We start from the raw sequence: 17,682 nt of genomic DNA on the forward strand, positions 1-17,682 counted from the left end.
TTGTTACACGCAAAACCCTCACCCAAATCCTTTTCTACTTCATCATTCTGATAATCATTATTTTTACTTCCTTTTAGCACAATTCCACATACCTGTTTTGTCATTATTTCCACTCTGTTCCATGTAGCTTCCACACATTTCCTTGTATTCATTCTTTCCCCAGATTAATCAAATCATGATTTTTTTTTTCATGTGGGGCTCTTCCTGAAGTCATTGTATTCTCCCTGTTTTTAATTTTTTGCTTCTTTCCTATTCCCCATTCCCACTCCCAAATAATGATCTCTCCCACACTTACAACCTCTCTTCAATCCTTACTAATCAAATAATGCTTTTAAGTTTTATATTCCTTCCTTTGCCTTACGCATGCATAAACAGGCTTACGCTTAAGTAGCTGCATATTTTTCTACTTACCATTCCCCATTTATTTATTCCTGGCCTCCCAAAGATCCATAACTTTTCTGCCACTCTCCTGTCTTGTTCCCACCAATTCATGTCACTTAACAAAGTATTTTGTTCCCTGGATTGTATTCATTCAGAATGTTGCATAATTTCCCAACACTTATCTCTTCTTTTTTTTTTCTCCATTGTACCATTCACTAGAGTAGTGATGGTGAACCGTTTTGGCACCGAGTGCCCAAACTGGAATGTGTGTGCATTCATGTGCACACGCTGGAACGCCGGAAACTTTAAGACCAGCTGGCTGGAGTGCATGCGCGCGCCAGCCGCCTGGTCTGTTTCCAGCACGCATATGCATGCCAGCTAGCTGGCGCATGCATTTTTTGGCTGGGTTGGCCCAAAAACGGCCCCCCAAAATTGCCTGTGTTTTGGCTGTTTTTCAGGCCGTTTTCGGGTGCTCTGGTGCCCGCGAAGACCAGTTGGTGCGCTGGAAACCAGAAGACTAGCTGGCGACAGCGGCATACCCAGAGAGGGCTCTATATGCCACCTCCAGCATGCATGTCATAGGTTCGCCATCACGGCATTAGAGCATAACATAGTACTATGATCAACCTATGAATTCTTGTTTTCATACGAACTCTCAAAAACCTAGATCAGTGCTTTTCAACCTTTTCAGATTGTACCACTTTTAGGACATAGCAATATTCGAGTACCACCAGTCGCTTAGCAAGGTGTCAAAAACTTGATGACCCCCTCCCGCAAAAAAGTAATGGAAGTACATGTAGTCCTTGGTTTATAACTGTTCGCTTAGTGACTGTTCAAAGTTACAATGGCACTGAAAAAAAGTGATTTATGACCACTTTTTACACTTATGGCCGTTGCAGCATTCCCAGGGTCACATGATGTGACCCAGCGGATCCTGCAACAGTCTTAAGTGTGAAAAACAGTAATAAGTCAATCTGTTCATTGCTGTTGTAACTGAATGGTCACTATCATTTCTGGTCTTCCACATATATTTGATAAACACCAGTTTGCATACAGAAGAAATAGATCTACAGAGGATCACTCTTTAGCCATCACTTTTCACACTGCTCTGACTCATTTGGAACAGCGGGGGGGGGGGGGGGGGGCACTATGTGAGGATGCTTTTTGTAGATTTTAGCTCTGCATTTAACGCAATACTTCCACATAGACTAGTGTCTAAACTTATGGATCTTGGGCTTTCTTATTCAGTCTGCCTTTGGATTATATATTTCCTGTTTGGCTGCTCTCAGAGGGTCAGATTAGGTAATCATTTCTCTTCAGCCCTTATTCTTAACACTGGTACACCACAGGGATGCATGTTGACTCCTTAACTCTATACTCTTTATGTGCATGACTGCATTTAGGCAGCATTTAACATCCAGCTACCTGCAATTACTGTGAGTTCAATTCTCACCAGGCTCAAGGTCGACTCAGCCTTCCATCCTTTCTAAGGTGAGTAAAATGAGGACCCGGTTTGTGGGGGCAATAAGCTGACTTTGTATAAAATATACAAAAGTATGAAGGCTATTGCTTAATGCATTGTAAGCCGCCCTGAGTCTCCGGAGAAGTGTGGCATATAAATTTTTTTTTAAAAAAAATTCCACTCACGCTAGTAATATTATTACTAAATTTGCAGATGATACAACAGTGGTGGGACTGATCTCCAGAAGGGATGAGTCTGCCTATCGAGATGAGGTGGACCGGTTGCTTTCATGGTGTGGAGACAATAATTTGGTCCTTAACACCAATAAGACCAAGGAGCTTCTAGAAGGAATAGATCAGACATCCAGCCCTTGCTTATCAATGGAGACCAAGTGGAGCAAGTAGCCAGTTTTAAGTTTCTGGGTGTTATCATAAAAGAGAACCTGACCTGCGGCACTCAGATTGCAGCACTGGTCAAAAGGGCCCAGCAGAGATTATACTACCTGAGACTTCTCGGGAAACAACAACTGAATGAAAAACTGCTGGTGACCTTCTACCGCTGCACCATAGAAAGTATTTTAATTTACTGCACCTGTGTATGGTTTGCCAATTGCACAGTGGCAGATAGGACAGCACTCCAAAGGGTCAACGTCATTGCCCAGAGGATCATTGGTTGCCCCCTCCCCTCTTTGGAAGAGCTTTATAGCTCCCGCTGCCTTAAGAAAGTTCAAAACGTTCTTAAAGATCCATCTCAACCTGGGCACCATTTTTTTTAGAACTATTACCATCTAGCAGACGGTACAGGACAATAAAGACAAGGACAAATAGGTTGAAAAACAGCTTCTATCTCACGGCAGTAACTACATTGAGTTCTACTGTATAGTGCAATATTAATGCAATATCGATTTTCAATTCAATTGTATAGAATGTGAAGGATGTGTATTTGTGTTTTATTTTTATGGTTATAATGTACGCTGAAGATGGCATTTAATTTTGTTGTACGAGGTGCAACGACAATGAAATAAACTAAACTAAACTAAACTAAACTAAACTAAACTAACTGTTGTAAGTCGAGGACTACCTGTATAAGCAAGCCTAAAGACTACCTTGCAAACCAACATAATGTTGCCCATATCCCATCACTTAGCTGGTATATACAGAATATTTTAAACCCTTTTGGCCAGCGAACAGTTTAACAATTGACTAAAGCCGAAGACAATTTTTCAATCAACACTGTCAACAGTTCTAAATTAAACCCAGTTTTATGTCTACTCGAAGGAAAGAATAAAGGTTTACCTTAAATTGCTGTGTGACAGAGTCCAGGGGATATTCAATAAGATATGGATGGTTGCAACACTTCCTCAACAGCATCATAATGTTCTGCAACTTAAGGTTGATTTCTGAATCCAAAGGCATATCCACTGCAATCACTGGCCTTGCAAATGAAAGAAAGGTGAAGTAAAGCTACAAGTAAAATCTACCAAAGATGTCAGTACAGTACTTCACTTCAAGAGCTATTTCATCCAATTATTCTGCTTCAGTGCTGATTCATCTATAGCCAGTGATGGGCTGCCGCCGGTTCTAACAACTGGTTCGCCCAGCACCAAAAATGTGAGCGAGCGAGCGCGCCTTCCACGCATGCATGTTGCTTCAAAAACGCGGCGATATAGGATGGGATAACGCTGGGACGGGTGAATCATAATAGATCTGGAAGGGACCTTGGAGGTCTTCTAGTCCAGCCCCCTGCTCAAGCAGGAGATCCTATACCAGTGATGGCAAACCTTTTTGGCACCGAGGAAATGTCGGGGCCGCACTCTGGAAAAGCTGAACTTCCGGGTACTAGTACGCATGTGCGCCTGATGATCAGCTGGCTGGCAAGCTTGCGCAGGGCGGTTTTCAGCACTGCCGCACGCATGAAGGGATCACACTCCGGAAAGGCCGAACTTATGGGTTCTGATGCACATGCGCACCCGATAATCAACTGGCCGGGGTGCATGCGCACACTGGTTTTTGGCACTGCTGCGCACACGAACTACAGCTGATCGCGCCAGAAACCCAGAAGACAAACAGGCAAGGCCATGTGTGCTAGGCGACGTGCCACTTTGGGTGGGCTGACTCACTTGGCGGGTCGCAACTACCGGTTCACCTGAACTGGTCCTAACCGGAAGCAGCCCACCTCTGTCTATAGCTATGTAGAACATTTTACCAATAAGATTAAGAATTATATGTAAATTTGTTATGGATTTATTTCTCCATGTTATTTGGCGGCAAAGACATTTTGCAAATAATCCAAACAAACTTTAAATACCTCTCTTTTTCAGCTTCTTCTTGTGTTTTAGTGATTAGTTCTTCCAGCGCATCAGGAAATTCATTTTCTCTGAGCTCACGATAATTAACTACTTTCCGACTACGTCGCTTTGGTCGGCCTGTAGGAGTCAGCTCCACAACCTCTTCCTATAAAATGGAAAAACTCATTTATAGAAGTGTGTTCCTTGAGCAAGGATCAGTGCATTTATACTCATGGGCCCTGTACCTGGACTGGTACATTTTCCTTTGCACTTCCTCAGTGGATGCCATCTCTGTTGCTGTTTAAGCCTCACAATTCAGCTGAGTGACAGAGTAGTGAAAATGAATTGACTGTATTTGAGATGAATAGTAATTTACCTCTTTGCAGCAAGCAGCAGAGCCCTATGCAAAACAGCTGAGAGCAAATCAGCCGAGTCGGGAGGCCATCCAATCAACTTGTGCTAATTAGACTGTGCTGAAGCTGAAAGGAGCTGTTTTTTCTTGCTGTTTCTTGCAAGGAGGTAACTGCTGCGAGGCAGAGGCCAAAGGGTGGGGGCCAGTAGGTAGGCGGGGCTACATTCGGTATATAAGACACACCTAAATTTTCATCCTCTTTTAGGGGGGAAAAAGGTGCGTTTTATACCCCGAAAAATACGGTAATGTTTGCCAAATCTGAAGAATGTTAGGTGTTGTGCGAAGATATTCTTTGCCAAAATCACAATTCATGAATTCAGCTTTCTATGTATCAGCTGCCCTGTGAAATTATATTGTGATGTAATTTCAGCTTGCATTACTTTAATTGTTAAAATTAAGCAATGTCTCAGGATACTGACTGTTTCTATGGTATAGGATCACACTTTCCTATGATTTGTCCCAATGCCTAAGTTACAATGGGTCCAGGTGACTTTATTTTCCATAACTGAGTATTCCAGCATCCTCCTTCCTATGTTTTAATAGAGGAGATCTGACACAAAATGGAAATGTGATGCTTCAACTTTTCCATTTTCCCTCTATTTACACTGTATTCTGTCTTTACCCAAATAGAAGACAATGGCCAAAATATAGTTGCTTAGGGACATCCCTAAACCAAAATACTGAAACAAATACCTGGTTGTTTCCCAAAAGCTTCCGAATTGTCTTGTTTACAATGGCACTGTAGAAAATTTCTTGTTTCTTAACAAGAGGTGCATAGACCACAACTTCACGCTTGGGAGGAACTTCTACAGCTACATCTGATTTCAGTCTTCTCAACAGGAAAGGAGTCAAAATCTAAAGTCAAAAAAATCAAAATACATTTCTATCCATTTATGAATACAACCTTGGTTATTTCAAAAGAAAACATTGTCATTCCAAGATTGCATGATGTGAGGTTTTGTATGTAATTACTCTCAGCTGCATTTTGACAGAAAATTCAGCCTTGGCAAACCTCTTCTGTAAACTACGGAGTGCTTAAAGCTTTCCTTCTAAGGCAAAGAATTAAGAGTTCTTGACTTTTTTTGTAAAAACAGAAAAGAAGATAAACAGTTTCACTTCAATCAAAGCTAAATAAACATATATAACCACTCCCTACTGTAGCTAACACAAAACAGAAGCAATCACAATCTTTGTGACTAGTGAAAGTAATGATTCCGTCTATAGCAGTGATGGCTAACCTTTTTGCCATCGCATGCCAAAAGTGGGGGGCGCGCACCTGGGTGCCCACACCCATAATTCAATGCACCTCTGCGCATGTGCGTGCGACCCCTCCGCGCTCCCCCTGCTTTTGGCACGCAACAGCAAAAAGGTTACTAGTGGGCCCTTTTTTCGCCCTCCCCAGGCTCCAGAGGCTTTCTTGGAGCATGGGGAGGGTGAAAACGGCCTCCCCCGCCTCCGGAGGCCAGAAATGGCCCGTTTCCCAACTTCCGGTAGGACTGGCTAGCTGTGCGTGCATCATGTGCCCACAGATATGGCTTCGTGTGCCACCTGTGGCACGTGTGCCATAGGTTCGCCATCTTGTGGCTATACTTATCAACCCACCTACCCTCTCACACATCAACTATGCTTGCACCATCGAAAGCTTCCACTGCCCTAGGCAAAGACTAAATCCTGAATATTTAAGTACTGACTATAAGAACAAAGTCATGAGAAAAACAAACAAACAAACAAAAAAAAAACTTAATTTCTCAGCAAATATATCTTCACTGTGAGGAATTTACAATGTGAAAGTAAGGATGCCTGCAAATATGTTAACAGTTGTATTTGCAAGTAAACTCATGTGTGTATATATATAGTTATCAATAATATGGTACAATGTAATATTTACAGAAAAAGTGGCAATCTGGAAGAAAAAAACACATATATTTTAAGCAATGAAAACAGACCTGGTGCAACATGTGCAAGATATTCTGTTCTCTTTCCTTAGCAACAATATCTTCAGCAATTTCAGAAATACTGGTAATATCAAACCAGGATTCAAAACTAGAAAAAAAAAAACCCCAAGAAAAATGAATTAAGAACTTGACAAGAAAAATGAATTAAGAAGCGAGGAGCTAAAATTTAGTTCTGTGCACTAATTATCCAAAATGTATTTTTTCTTGTTCATATTATTTTGCCTTTCAAGAAAGGGCACAAGAGATACAGGGCACGAAACTTTGTCCAATGATTGCAATGAAACTCTACTTATCATGTCTCCCCCCCCCCCATTCCTAATGCATTTAAATTTTATATTTATTTTCACATCCATCTTCAGCTATAAAATCTAGAAGTATAATCTCAAAGGGTGCAAAAAATTCCAGCCGCTGCAGGATTTAGTAGGCAGATGGGAATAGCATATAAATCCGAGGCCAATTTCTGCAAGTCCAAATAGATGTACTGATAATGAATTTGTTGGCAAGAATGCTTGATCACAAAGAAATGTTTCAAATCACAAGGAACTTGAGAAATCTTGCTCTTATAAGCAAAAAAACATCAACAAAACCTAACACCCTGAAGTGTTACAGAAAAAAAGCCTTGTGATTCCATAGAAAAGTAACATAAAAAGAAAGGAGGGCTGGGCTGAAAAGACTAACAGGAAGCAAAAGCGCAAGAAAAAAATTACAAAGAGGCAAAGAACTTTTCTTGCGGCGTTAATACCCTTGTGCCCGAAATGGTGCAGAGAAAATTCTGGGAGACATGTCCCTGATTCGTTGTCCTACTACCGTGATGGTGAACCTGTGGCATGCAGAGCCCTCTCTGTGGGCATGTGCACTGTTGCCAGTTGCTCTTCTAGTTTCCGGCATGCCGCTGGTCTTCGTGGGTGCCAGAGCGCTGGAAAATGGCCTGAAAAATGGCCAGAACACGGGCCGTTTTCTGGGCCAAAAACAGCCCCAAAAAGGCCCTGAAAATGGGCAAAAAACAGGCATACACGTGCTGGCCAGCTGGTCTTTGGATTTCCGGTGTCAAGCACGTGTGAAAATCAGATGGCCAGCGCACATGTGCATGCTGGCAATCTGAAGACCAGCTGGCCGGCGTGCACATGTGCACTGGCCAGCTGGCCTTTGGGTCTCTGGCGCTCGCACATTCCTGTTTGGGCACTCTGTGTTGAAAAGGACATCATTGTCCTAGTATGTGTGGGGCTATTACAGTGCCACAGCTGTATTCTACAACAATGAAAACAATGCAACTTCAAGGAGGGCAATCAATTCTTAAAACTGATGTCAATGTTCTGCTGTGCTACTGAAGATACTGCCTTTTTATACTTATATTAACTATTCATGATCAGGTGCCTCCTAAAAAGCACAGGAGTAGAGCCTAAGTTAGTTTTGACAATTAAGTTGCAGTTCTTGGGTCAAACATTTCTTATGACTAGGTAAGAACCTCAAACATGCCAAGAATCGCATAACATCAGGATTGACTCCCTTGCAAAAGGCAATGGTTCTTACCAGTGTAAGCTCCTTTACTAAGACAAAAGGATAACATATTGAATGATTGTGTTTTTATAGTAGGATTGGATTTCTATATGAATTTATCTGATTTTACATTCTTGAACATGTAAAAACATGTATGAACATTTATTTTTTAAAAAGTTTGTCTTTTCAAAATTTCTTGAAGTTTGTTCTTCTATCAAAAATGCAAGGAAAAGCATACATGTATATAATATATAATTATAATATATATATAATATATAATATATAAATATACATATTTATATAATATGTATATAAAATCTGCTTTAAGGAAATTATTGGCAAAGAAGAGCATCAAAATGACAATTATGCATACAAATTTAATCTCTTTTAAGAAATCTAAAATAAATGCAGATCTTATTAAAGATTTGTTGAAACTATGTGGTAATGTCTCTTAAACTAATCCTCCAATATTACAAACAATTCCTAAACAAAAAACCTCTATGGCTTCTTCCCCCTCTGTATCTGTATGTCAGGGTGTCAAACTCAAGGCCCGGGGACTGGATCCGGTCCACGGGGTGTTTAGATCTGGCCCACAGGGCCGCCCTGGAAACACGAAGGACTGGCTCGCAGAGCCTCTGCCAGCAAAAATGGAGCTCGGGAAGGCTATATGCGGCCCTCCCGAGTTCCATTTTCACTGGCAGAGGGTTGCAGGAGGCTATTGCAGCTGAAAACAAAGCTCGGGAGCCTGTTTTTGCTGGCAGAGCACTTGAGCCACCACAGGCGCCCCGGACATGAGTGACGTTAAGCTGGCCACACCCAGCACAGACCCCCAAGGTCAAACACAACCCTGATATGGCCCTCAATGGAATCGAGTTTGACACCTCTGATCTATGTCTTTCGTGGAAATGAGTCCACAACCAGGAATGTATTTCTGTTTCGCAGTTTACCGGCTTGGAAGAAAATGCCTGTGAAAATAGGCTAAGCCACTATTCTCTGGCCACTATTCTGAAAACAGATTGACAGAGACAACCTCTGGCCTTCCAGGTGTTGTTCAATGCTGCCTCCATCAGCTCCATTAAACAGATGTAACAAATAAAGATAGGGTGTGGAAGAGAGTTGGATACCTTCCAGATGTTCCTCCTGGGAAACATCTGACAAACTCATTCTTGGAACTGTTAGAGGAGTTTTATGCCTTTCTTATTTTCTCCTCTTGAAAGCATGTACAGTAAAAAAAAATCTGGATTTAAGAATAACTCAATCTGGAACAATCAATTCTAATTACTATTGTGTTTGAAAGTTGAAAAGACATAACTTTGGATAGATTTTTTTCTTACTTAAGAACTGTTTTTTCTATTTAAAATCCTGTGTAGTTGTAAAAATGTAACTAGGTATAAATTAAAGAAGCTATGGCGACCCCGGAACTCTCTGGCATTGTAATATATGATAAAAGGTGGCAATAAGATTAATAACCACATGGATTTGGATAATTACTTAATTGTTGATATAAAGCTAGGAGTTTTTCCTATTGATACAAATAGTCTGCTTATAGAAAGGAAGTCCAAGGGCTGACATTGTGGTGTAAAGAAAATAATCCTACACTTAACACCAAAAGAACCTAAAGAACTTATAATTGACTTCAGGAGGAAGACAGATGTACATTTACTATTGTACATAAATGGTGAAGAGGTGGAGAGGGTGGGTTAAATTTCTGGGCATTTATATCTCAAAGGACCGCTCGTGGACTATGGATGTTAACATGCTTTTGTGAAGAAGGCACAAAAGAGGCTGTACGGTATTCTTGCATGGTATGGTAGCAGCTCTGTAGCAGACAAAAAAGCTCTACAGAGAATCATTAAAACTGCCCAGAATATCATCGGGCTCCAGCTACCAGCCCTGGACGACATCTTAGAATCTTGCTGTTTGAGAAAGTTGCATAACATTCTCAGAGACTCTTCCCATCCTGCTTACAATCTTTTTGGACTGTTGCCTTCTGGCAGAAGATACAGAACAATTAAAACTCGGACTACACGTTTTCTGAATAGTTTTCATCCCAGAGCTATATTTGCACTCAACAATGAACTAAAGGGCCACCATCAGTGAGCTGTTGAACAGCATTACTTGGTCTGTTGTATGGATGTTTGGGTGGTTTAGGGCGGGGAATTTGTGGTGGGTGGGTGGGTATTTGGGGATTGTTACATGTGTTGGACCTGGTCTTTGGGTGTTAAGTGAATTTCGTTGTATGGGTATACTGTGTATATATGTACAATGACAATAAAGTTATTATTATTAGTCATTCATGATGGATAATCTGCCCTTTTGTATATAATGCTTTGCAAATCTGTATTTGGGACTCCTGGTCTGATCAGATGATAACCAAGGATCACTGTTTTAGGGAATTTACTAAAGAAACTTTGTTTTGTATCTCTGTTGCTTTGTTTCATTCCTCAGTGGGTGACCTAGTCTCCAGTTCCTGTAGAATTGCTATCGTTCTAAAAATCAGCACTAGAAACGAACAGAATTTTTGTGTTTTTGTTTTGCACTTATCCCTGCCTGGTAGTTCATGTGAATAAACATTACATTTTCAGCACAAACCACCAGATAATGTAACTGCTGAAGATAAGTCTCTCTCCGTATTAGAAATATAATGTTCCAAAGACTGTTCTCATAGATCTCTGCTCACTATCATATCTGGGAGGATCTCTAAACACCAGTTTGATTCCTCATTATGAGAATTCTTGGCCTTGGAGTGCTCAAGGAATGTTTGCCTTCTTTAGAAAGAGCCAGAACATCAGTTTTCTGTTCTCACAGTCCATCACTCATTCCCAAGAAGCAAGCATTTGGACTATTTTTGGTGATGATTTGCCACAAGGGATAGTTGGAAAATTCTTCACTCATTTCTTGTCTACTGAAAGGGAGAAATGTCTGAGCAAAACCCTTTGGAAAAATCATGAAAAATTGCATCTCTCCTGAAAGAGGTTATATATTTATTTTGAAATGTTCAATTCAAACTTATAAATCAATTCTGACTACTTTACCTTTTCAAGTCATCAAACACATCTGGAAGCAGGAAATTAAGGAGGGACCAAAGCTCAGATAAACTGTTTTGTAGAGGGGTTCCAGTTAACAGTAGTTTATTATCCGTGCTAAACTGTTTTAATTCCCGAATAAGACGACAGTTCATATTCTTAATCCTATGTCCTTCATCCACAATCAAATATTTCCAGTAGAAATTCTAGAGGAAAAAAAAAGTCTTCAATTATCCCAAAAAGCAAAATTCATTAATAAAGATTCTATTTCTTTGAAATGTATGTTCAGTTTAAAGAAAGATTAAGTATATGGTACTAGAATATTAAGTATGATTTTTCCTATATTATTCAATCTGGGTTTTTTTCCTATGCAAACTAATGATTTCATTAATTTCATTCATAATTAGACTGGCTGTATCAATCATGATAGTGCTTAAAGGCTACGTTTTATGGCTCACATATTTTTATACTGATAAAGGATAATATTTGTAGCTCAGGATTGAAATAAGGGATCTTTGGTTCTCTCTGAGCATGGTTGTTTTCTTGAAGACATTTCATTACCCAAATAATGACCATCATCCAAAATAGGCAACATCATTAGCGCTAGTAAGGAGTGGGGTTCCCTGTGTTTATATTCTAGAGCTGTGATGGCGACCCTATGGCACGCCTGCCAGAGGTGGCATGCAGCACCCTCTCTGTGGGCAGACGAGCCGTCGCCCCAGTTCAGCTCCACTGCGCATGTGTGCATGTCTCCTGCCGGCCAGCTGGTCTTCAGGTCTCTGCCAAGCATGTGCGGGGGTGTGGTGCATGTGGAGGGGCTGCATGCGCATTGCATTTTGGGGGTTCGGGCGCATGTGCTTTGGGCACTCGGTCCAGAAAAGGTTAGCCATCACTGTTCTAGAGGCTTGCTTTAGGCTGGTCTTAGAGGTTCTTCGGTTGGGCTATTTATTGTTGGCTTCTTTGGCAGTTCCTTGATTGGGGTATTGTTTGCTTGATTGTTGGTCTGATCTATGCTCATCTGGGTGCTGATTGGGTCTAATCTATTCAAAGCACCCAGATGACCATAGATTAACTCAGTGGTGAAATTTAAAAATTTTTCCCTACCAGTTCTGTGGGTGTGGCTTGGTTGGGGGGGCATGTGACTTGGTGGGCATGGCCAACTTTTTTTTTTACCTTTCTTAGCATTTTTAATTAAAGTTTTTAAAAGTTCCGATGATCAGCTGTGACAATCAGCTGTGCCACGCGATCATTGGAATCTTTTTTTTTCTTTTTTAAAGCATTTTTTTACTATTGGTTCGTGCGAACCGGCCTAAACCGGTAGCATTTCACCCCTGGATGAACTCCAAGATTAACATCAGACTAACAATCAAATAAACAAAACTCCAATCAAGGAACTGCCAAACAAGCCAAAAGTAAACAGCCTAATCAAAGAACTTATAAGATCACCCCAGGGCAAACCATCAGAATATAAACTGAGAGCAAACCCCACTCCTAACCAGCACTTACCTAGTTACCTAGGTAAGATGTTACCTACTTTGGGTAATGAAATGTCTGCAAGAAAACATCCAAGCTCAGACAACACCAAAGACTCCTCATTTTTTTATACTGGTTCTGACAGTGATGTGATGCATTTGATTCTGCATTAACTTGATTCTCTTAAGAGAAAGAGATCATAATCTAAAAATAAATGACTGCGCATCTACTACTCAAAGAAACAATATTCCAGGAAAAATCCCAATGTGTCTCAAAATCCAGTCTCGATGTGTCTCAAACACCAAATTTAATATGAAGTCACTTCAAAAACATTTCTAAAGACAAAATTAATAGCTCAGAAATATGAGTGGGGAGAAAGAATGAGAATAGAGTGGTATAAATGAAATGGGAAGCCAACACCAGGGCCACCACCTAGTGAATCTTGCACCAGGTTTGGTTAAATAAGCAGGATAGCTGTATTTCCAACTTTGGAGTGTTGACTTAGACAGTTATGATTCACTATTAGCACTTAGAATAGATTAATTAACACTAATTTTGCATAAAATACCAACTACAATTCTGTAAATGAGTGCTAATTGAACAGCATTTTCTTACATTACCTGAAGAGACTGTCTATCTCTCATTGCAATTTCAAAAGACGTAATAACAATAGGATGGATATTCATTGAACTTTCTTTCCTTCGTATTTTATGAATGAGTCCACGTCGTTCTTGCTGGGTTCCATGGTACAGCATTATAGGAATCTGAAATAATTTTGCAATCATTTTTAAATCCTTCATATTTAAATAGTAATCTACCATAAATTCATAAGAACATTTTAAAAACATCTTGTTTATTTCGATTTACTTCACAGTACTTTTATTCAAAACCTCTAGTTGGGGGATGCTATTGTTTTCTCTGCAATTTTTTCGTCCTTAAAGGCCTTGGAAGGATTAACAGGAACTCCTAATCCATTGACTTTTGTTTTATTAAGAAACTGAATAAGGTAGATAAAGGTAGATAAAATCAATAGAGTACATGGCATACAAAGGCATAATAAAAACTTATTATAATTACACTAAATTGTTTTTATCAAGCAGGGTGAAGTAGTTTTACAAGCAGTGAAACTATTCTTTCGTTTTTAAAATATAGTGAAATGTAACTGGAAAATAAGCAGCAGAATCATTTTTTTTTCAGGGACCTCTGAGTGTCTGGAATAGGGATCTTGGAAGAACATGGAACTTATGACCCGTCTTCCCTGCCATAGATCACTTGGTCCTTTCATTCAAGCAGCCAAACAAACAAACAAACCTGGGCAAACACTAGATGGCAGTAAATAAGGACCAATTTCTTATTGTCATCTAAACGTTCTTCAGATTTTGTTAGCTTGGTGCTTTGCACAGCTGAGGAATCCAAGTCAAAAAAGACATGCCTAGGAAAGCTTTCCCAGTGTTTGCACTTATATATAGAAGGGGCTTGCAGAGATTTTCTATTTGGTGATAGTGACTTGTTAACCTGGCTCCACAAAGGAACCCTTGGATTAACCGCTTGTTGAGCTCTTCCAAAAGCTCAATCCATTGGATCAGAGATGGGCTTCGCATAACTTAACAACCGGTTCGCCTAATGCAGAACCAAAAATGTGAGTGTGCGCATGCTCGTGCCCCTTCCGTGCTTGCACGCAGCTTCAAACACATGGCGATTTCATGCACGCAGTTTCCAGCACACCTTCTCGGGCAGCCGCGGTGAGTAGAGCAGGCAAGGTGCGAAAATCAGCTGGCCTGCTTGGGTGAGGCGAGCGAGCCAGAGTGAGATATATAGGACGAGATAGCGCTGGGGCGGGTCCAGTCGGTGGTCAGAAGTACTGGTTCACCCAAACCGGTCGGAACCAGCAGCAGCCCACCTCTGCATTGGATCCATGGAATTAAGAGAATTAATGGAAGGATCCAATACCCTGCATTCCCTCCCAAGGAGAGGAAACAAGATGCTGTATGATAAGGCCCTCCAAGCATGCTGCTGTGTGTGTGTCTTGGTGTAACAGTGTATTAGATCCCAAGATGTCATGCTGGGTGTCAACCATCCCATTCAGTCATCTAGCAAAGAAAGACTCCTGGCCATTTATTTTGCCAAGAATATACTTGACTGAAGCTTAAACGGTTAGAGAGATAGTGTAAGCCGAATCTGGAAAGAAAAGTTCTCTAAACCCACTCCACCCTCCCAACGGCCATTCCTTGGTTATCTGCAAAGGTGTAATCAGGTGCTTGTACATTGCTGAGGAAACAGGTGCTTGGTTCCCAGCTCTGCATATTGTCAATGACCTTGGTTGACTGGAGCTTCTCACATGCCTCATGGGCTTCCATCCCCCCCCCCTTTTCTTCATATTCCAATCCTTTCTTCCCCTCCCAGGCTAATGTCTGGCTGTCAGCTCATGAAGCTTGGATAGGTGAGATGCAGTCCAGGGGTGGGCTTCAGATCCTTTAACAACAGTTCGCTGCCCCGTTACTGGCTGGACGTGGCCTAGTCAGCCGCCTGCACCACAACGGCCCGGAGGGGGGGCGTTTTTCACCCTCCCCAGGCTCCGGAGGCTTTCCTTGAGCCTCCGGGAGGGTGAAAACAGCTTCCCCTGGGGTCCAGAGGCCGGAAACAGGCCTGTTTCTGGACTTCCAGAACCTCCGGTAGGCCAGTTTTTTGCCCTTCCAGACTCTCCGCACGGCCCCTGCACTTACCTGGAATGATGAACGGGCCGCGTGGAGACTCCTGGAGGGGTGGGGTGGGCGTGGCCAGCCAGGGGTGGCATTTGGCTAGATGATCACCCCAACCCTGCCGAACACCCAGGAGCCCACCCCGATGCAGTCATGACTCTAGGTTTCGACAATATGAAGATCCTCCCTAGTGACTAGATTAGGACTGCCCCTCTTAAAACAGGTAGTCCTTGGCACGTGCCAAGATATTGCAATGGAGTTTGAAATGGGCAAATATGCCACTTTTACCATCAAAGGGGGGGGGGGGGGGAAATAGTGAAAACTGAAGGAATCAAGATGCCCTATGAACATCAAGAGTTTGGATGAAGACAATAACTACAAATGCTTGGACATCCTTCAAGCTGATAACATCAAACATAGTGAAGTCAAGAAGGTTAGAAGTGGATACATCATGAAAGTGAAGTTAGAGTCCAAATTCAGTGGATGAAATAATTAACATTTGGACAATTCCAGTCATTGGATACACAGATGGAATAGTGGCCTGGATTCAAGCAGAACTAAAAGCCCTGGATAGGAAGACCAGAAAAATGATTGAAACATGTCCTTCATCCATACAGCGATGTTGACAGCTCAGTTTAGAAAGAAAATGGGTGGGTGTGGAAGGGTGCAGAGACAGGAAAGAAGATGCACTGAAGCTAGGATATCATGAAGGATGACTGAGTTCTGGAGAAACCAAACTGGCTTACAAGAAAGACCAAACAAAGAACAGAAAAGAGACAGACTGTGTGACCAACCGTAAGAGCATACAAAACATTTGCTAGACCAATTCTCGAATACAGCTCATCTGTCTGGAACCCATACTGCACATCGGACATTAATACAATTAAGCGAGTCCAGAGATATTTCACGAAGAGTCCTCCATTCCTCTACCCGCAATAGAATATCTTATGCCACCAGATTTCAAATTTTGGGCTTAGACCACTTAGAACTACACCACCTTCGGTTTGACCTAAGCATAGTACATAAAATTATCTGCTACAATGTCCTACCAGTCAATGACTACTTCAGCTTCAACCACAACAATACACAAGCACACAATAGATACAAACTTAACGTAAACCGCTCCAAACTCGATTGCAGAAAATACGACTTCAGCAACAGTGGTCAATGCCTGGAATGCACTACCTGACTCTGTGGTTTCTTCCCCAAACCCCCAAAACTTTAACTTTAAGACTGTCTACTGTCGACCTCACCCCGTTCCTAAGAGGCCTACCATCCCTGTCCTAATGTTCCCTTTTTATTCGTATACATTTCATGTATTCATAATCAAGTTTATACTTTTATCTGTTATCTTATATATGCTTGACAAATAAATAAAATATTTTTTTTAAAAAGTTTCTAAAACAAGTTTATCATTTAAAAAAAAAAAACCATCTCTCACCTCTGGTGTAAATCTTTTGAATTCAGCAATCCAGTTAGGAAGTGTGGATAGAGGCGCACATATCAGAAATGGTCCAGCAACCCCTCTTTCCACCATCAAGGCAATTGTGGCAATGCACTGGATAGTCTTCCCTAAGCCCATTTCATCAGCCAAAATACCATTGATGCCATTTTCCCAGAGCATCTGCGTAGAAAAAGAAAAATAGGTACTGAATATACTTCAATTACACTTTTTTTCCTTTTTATGACCTTGTAATCCCTTGCTTTGGAGTGGGGTTGCGACGACATGCACTTCAATTACACTAATGGATAAAAATTGTAACAAACACCTTGATGCAAAATGAACCCAAATGTTCATTTAATCTGCTTTGTAATTAAATGAACATCTTCTTGTGCCATATCTGTCATCGGATCTTGGCGATCCTATTTTTATCAATAGCTGCATGAAAAGTGCTGCTGAGTTTTGTCCAAAGCAGTCCCTTAGATTTGAAAGCCACGATATTCTTCTTCTGCCTGGACTTCGTTTGCCTTCAATTTTTCCCTGGAGGATTCAGTGAAGGATGCCATATTTTTCTGGGTGTCGCATTACATGTCCAAAATATTCTATCTTTCGCTTTTTAATGGCTTTGATAATTTCCCTTTGCTTTCCAAGGTGGTTTATCACCTCCTCATTTGTGATTTTGTTAACCCAGCTTATATGTTACAGCCACCTGTAAATCTACATTTCAAATGCTTCTAGTCTCTTCAAGTGGCTCTCTGTCAGAGACCAACTCTCCACTCCATAGAGCAGGATAGAAAAGATGTAACATCTGACAAGCCTCTTTTTCAGTGAAATGAAATGAACGTAAGACCCAATAATCAGGAAGACTTGATTATTAAAAATGAAGGCTAATTACATGCTTTCAAGCTTACAGGCAAATCAGAGGATAGTTATTTTGTCATACTGCATTTATGTATAATGTACATTTTACTACCGTGTTTCCCCGAAAATAAGACCCTGGCTTATATTTTTTTGAACCCTGAAATAAGCCCTTGGCCTTATTGCCATGC

At 41.1% G+C, this 17,682-nt stretch overlaps 1 protein-coding gene across 1 annotated transcript in view; it reads right to left on the reverse strand.

The window, feature by feature from the left end:
- Nucleotides 1-17,682, reverse strand: part of HELLS (helicase, lymphoid specific) — a 44,875-nt gene that overhangs the window by 17,878 nt on the left and 9,315 nt on the right. Inside the window, exons 9-15 of the mRNA XM_070944914.1 lie at nt 16,634-16,816; nt 13,114-13,257; nt 11,030-11,226; nt 6,489-6,585; nt 5,236-5,397; nt 4,151-4,296; nt 3,139-3,277 (exon numbers count right to left, since the gene is read on the reverse strand). Coding sequence (XP_070801015.1) covers nt 3,139-3,277; nt 4,151-4,296; nt 5,236-5,397; nt 6,489-6,585; nt 11,030-11,226; nt 13,114-13,257; nt 16,634-16,816 — 1,068 coding nt within the window. The remainder of the gene's footprint in view (nt 1-3,138; nt 3,278-4,150; nt 4,297-5,235; nt 5,398-6,488; nt 6,586-11,029; nt 11,227-13,113; nt 13,258-16,633; nt 16,817-17,682) is intronic.

This window comes from Pituophis catenifer, unplaced genomic scaffold (genome assembly GCF_029215685.1).
Source record: "Pituophis catenifer annectens isolate HBS135680 unplaced genomic scaffold, rPitCat1.0.hap2 SCAF_6, whole genome shotgun sequence".
Lineage (NCBI taxonomy): Eukaryota > Metazoa > Chordata > Lepidosauria > Squamata > Colubridae > Pituophis > Pituophis catenifer.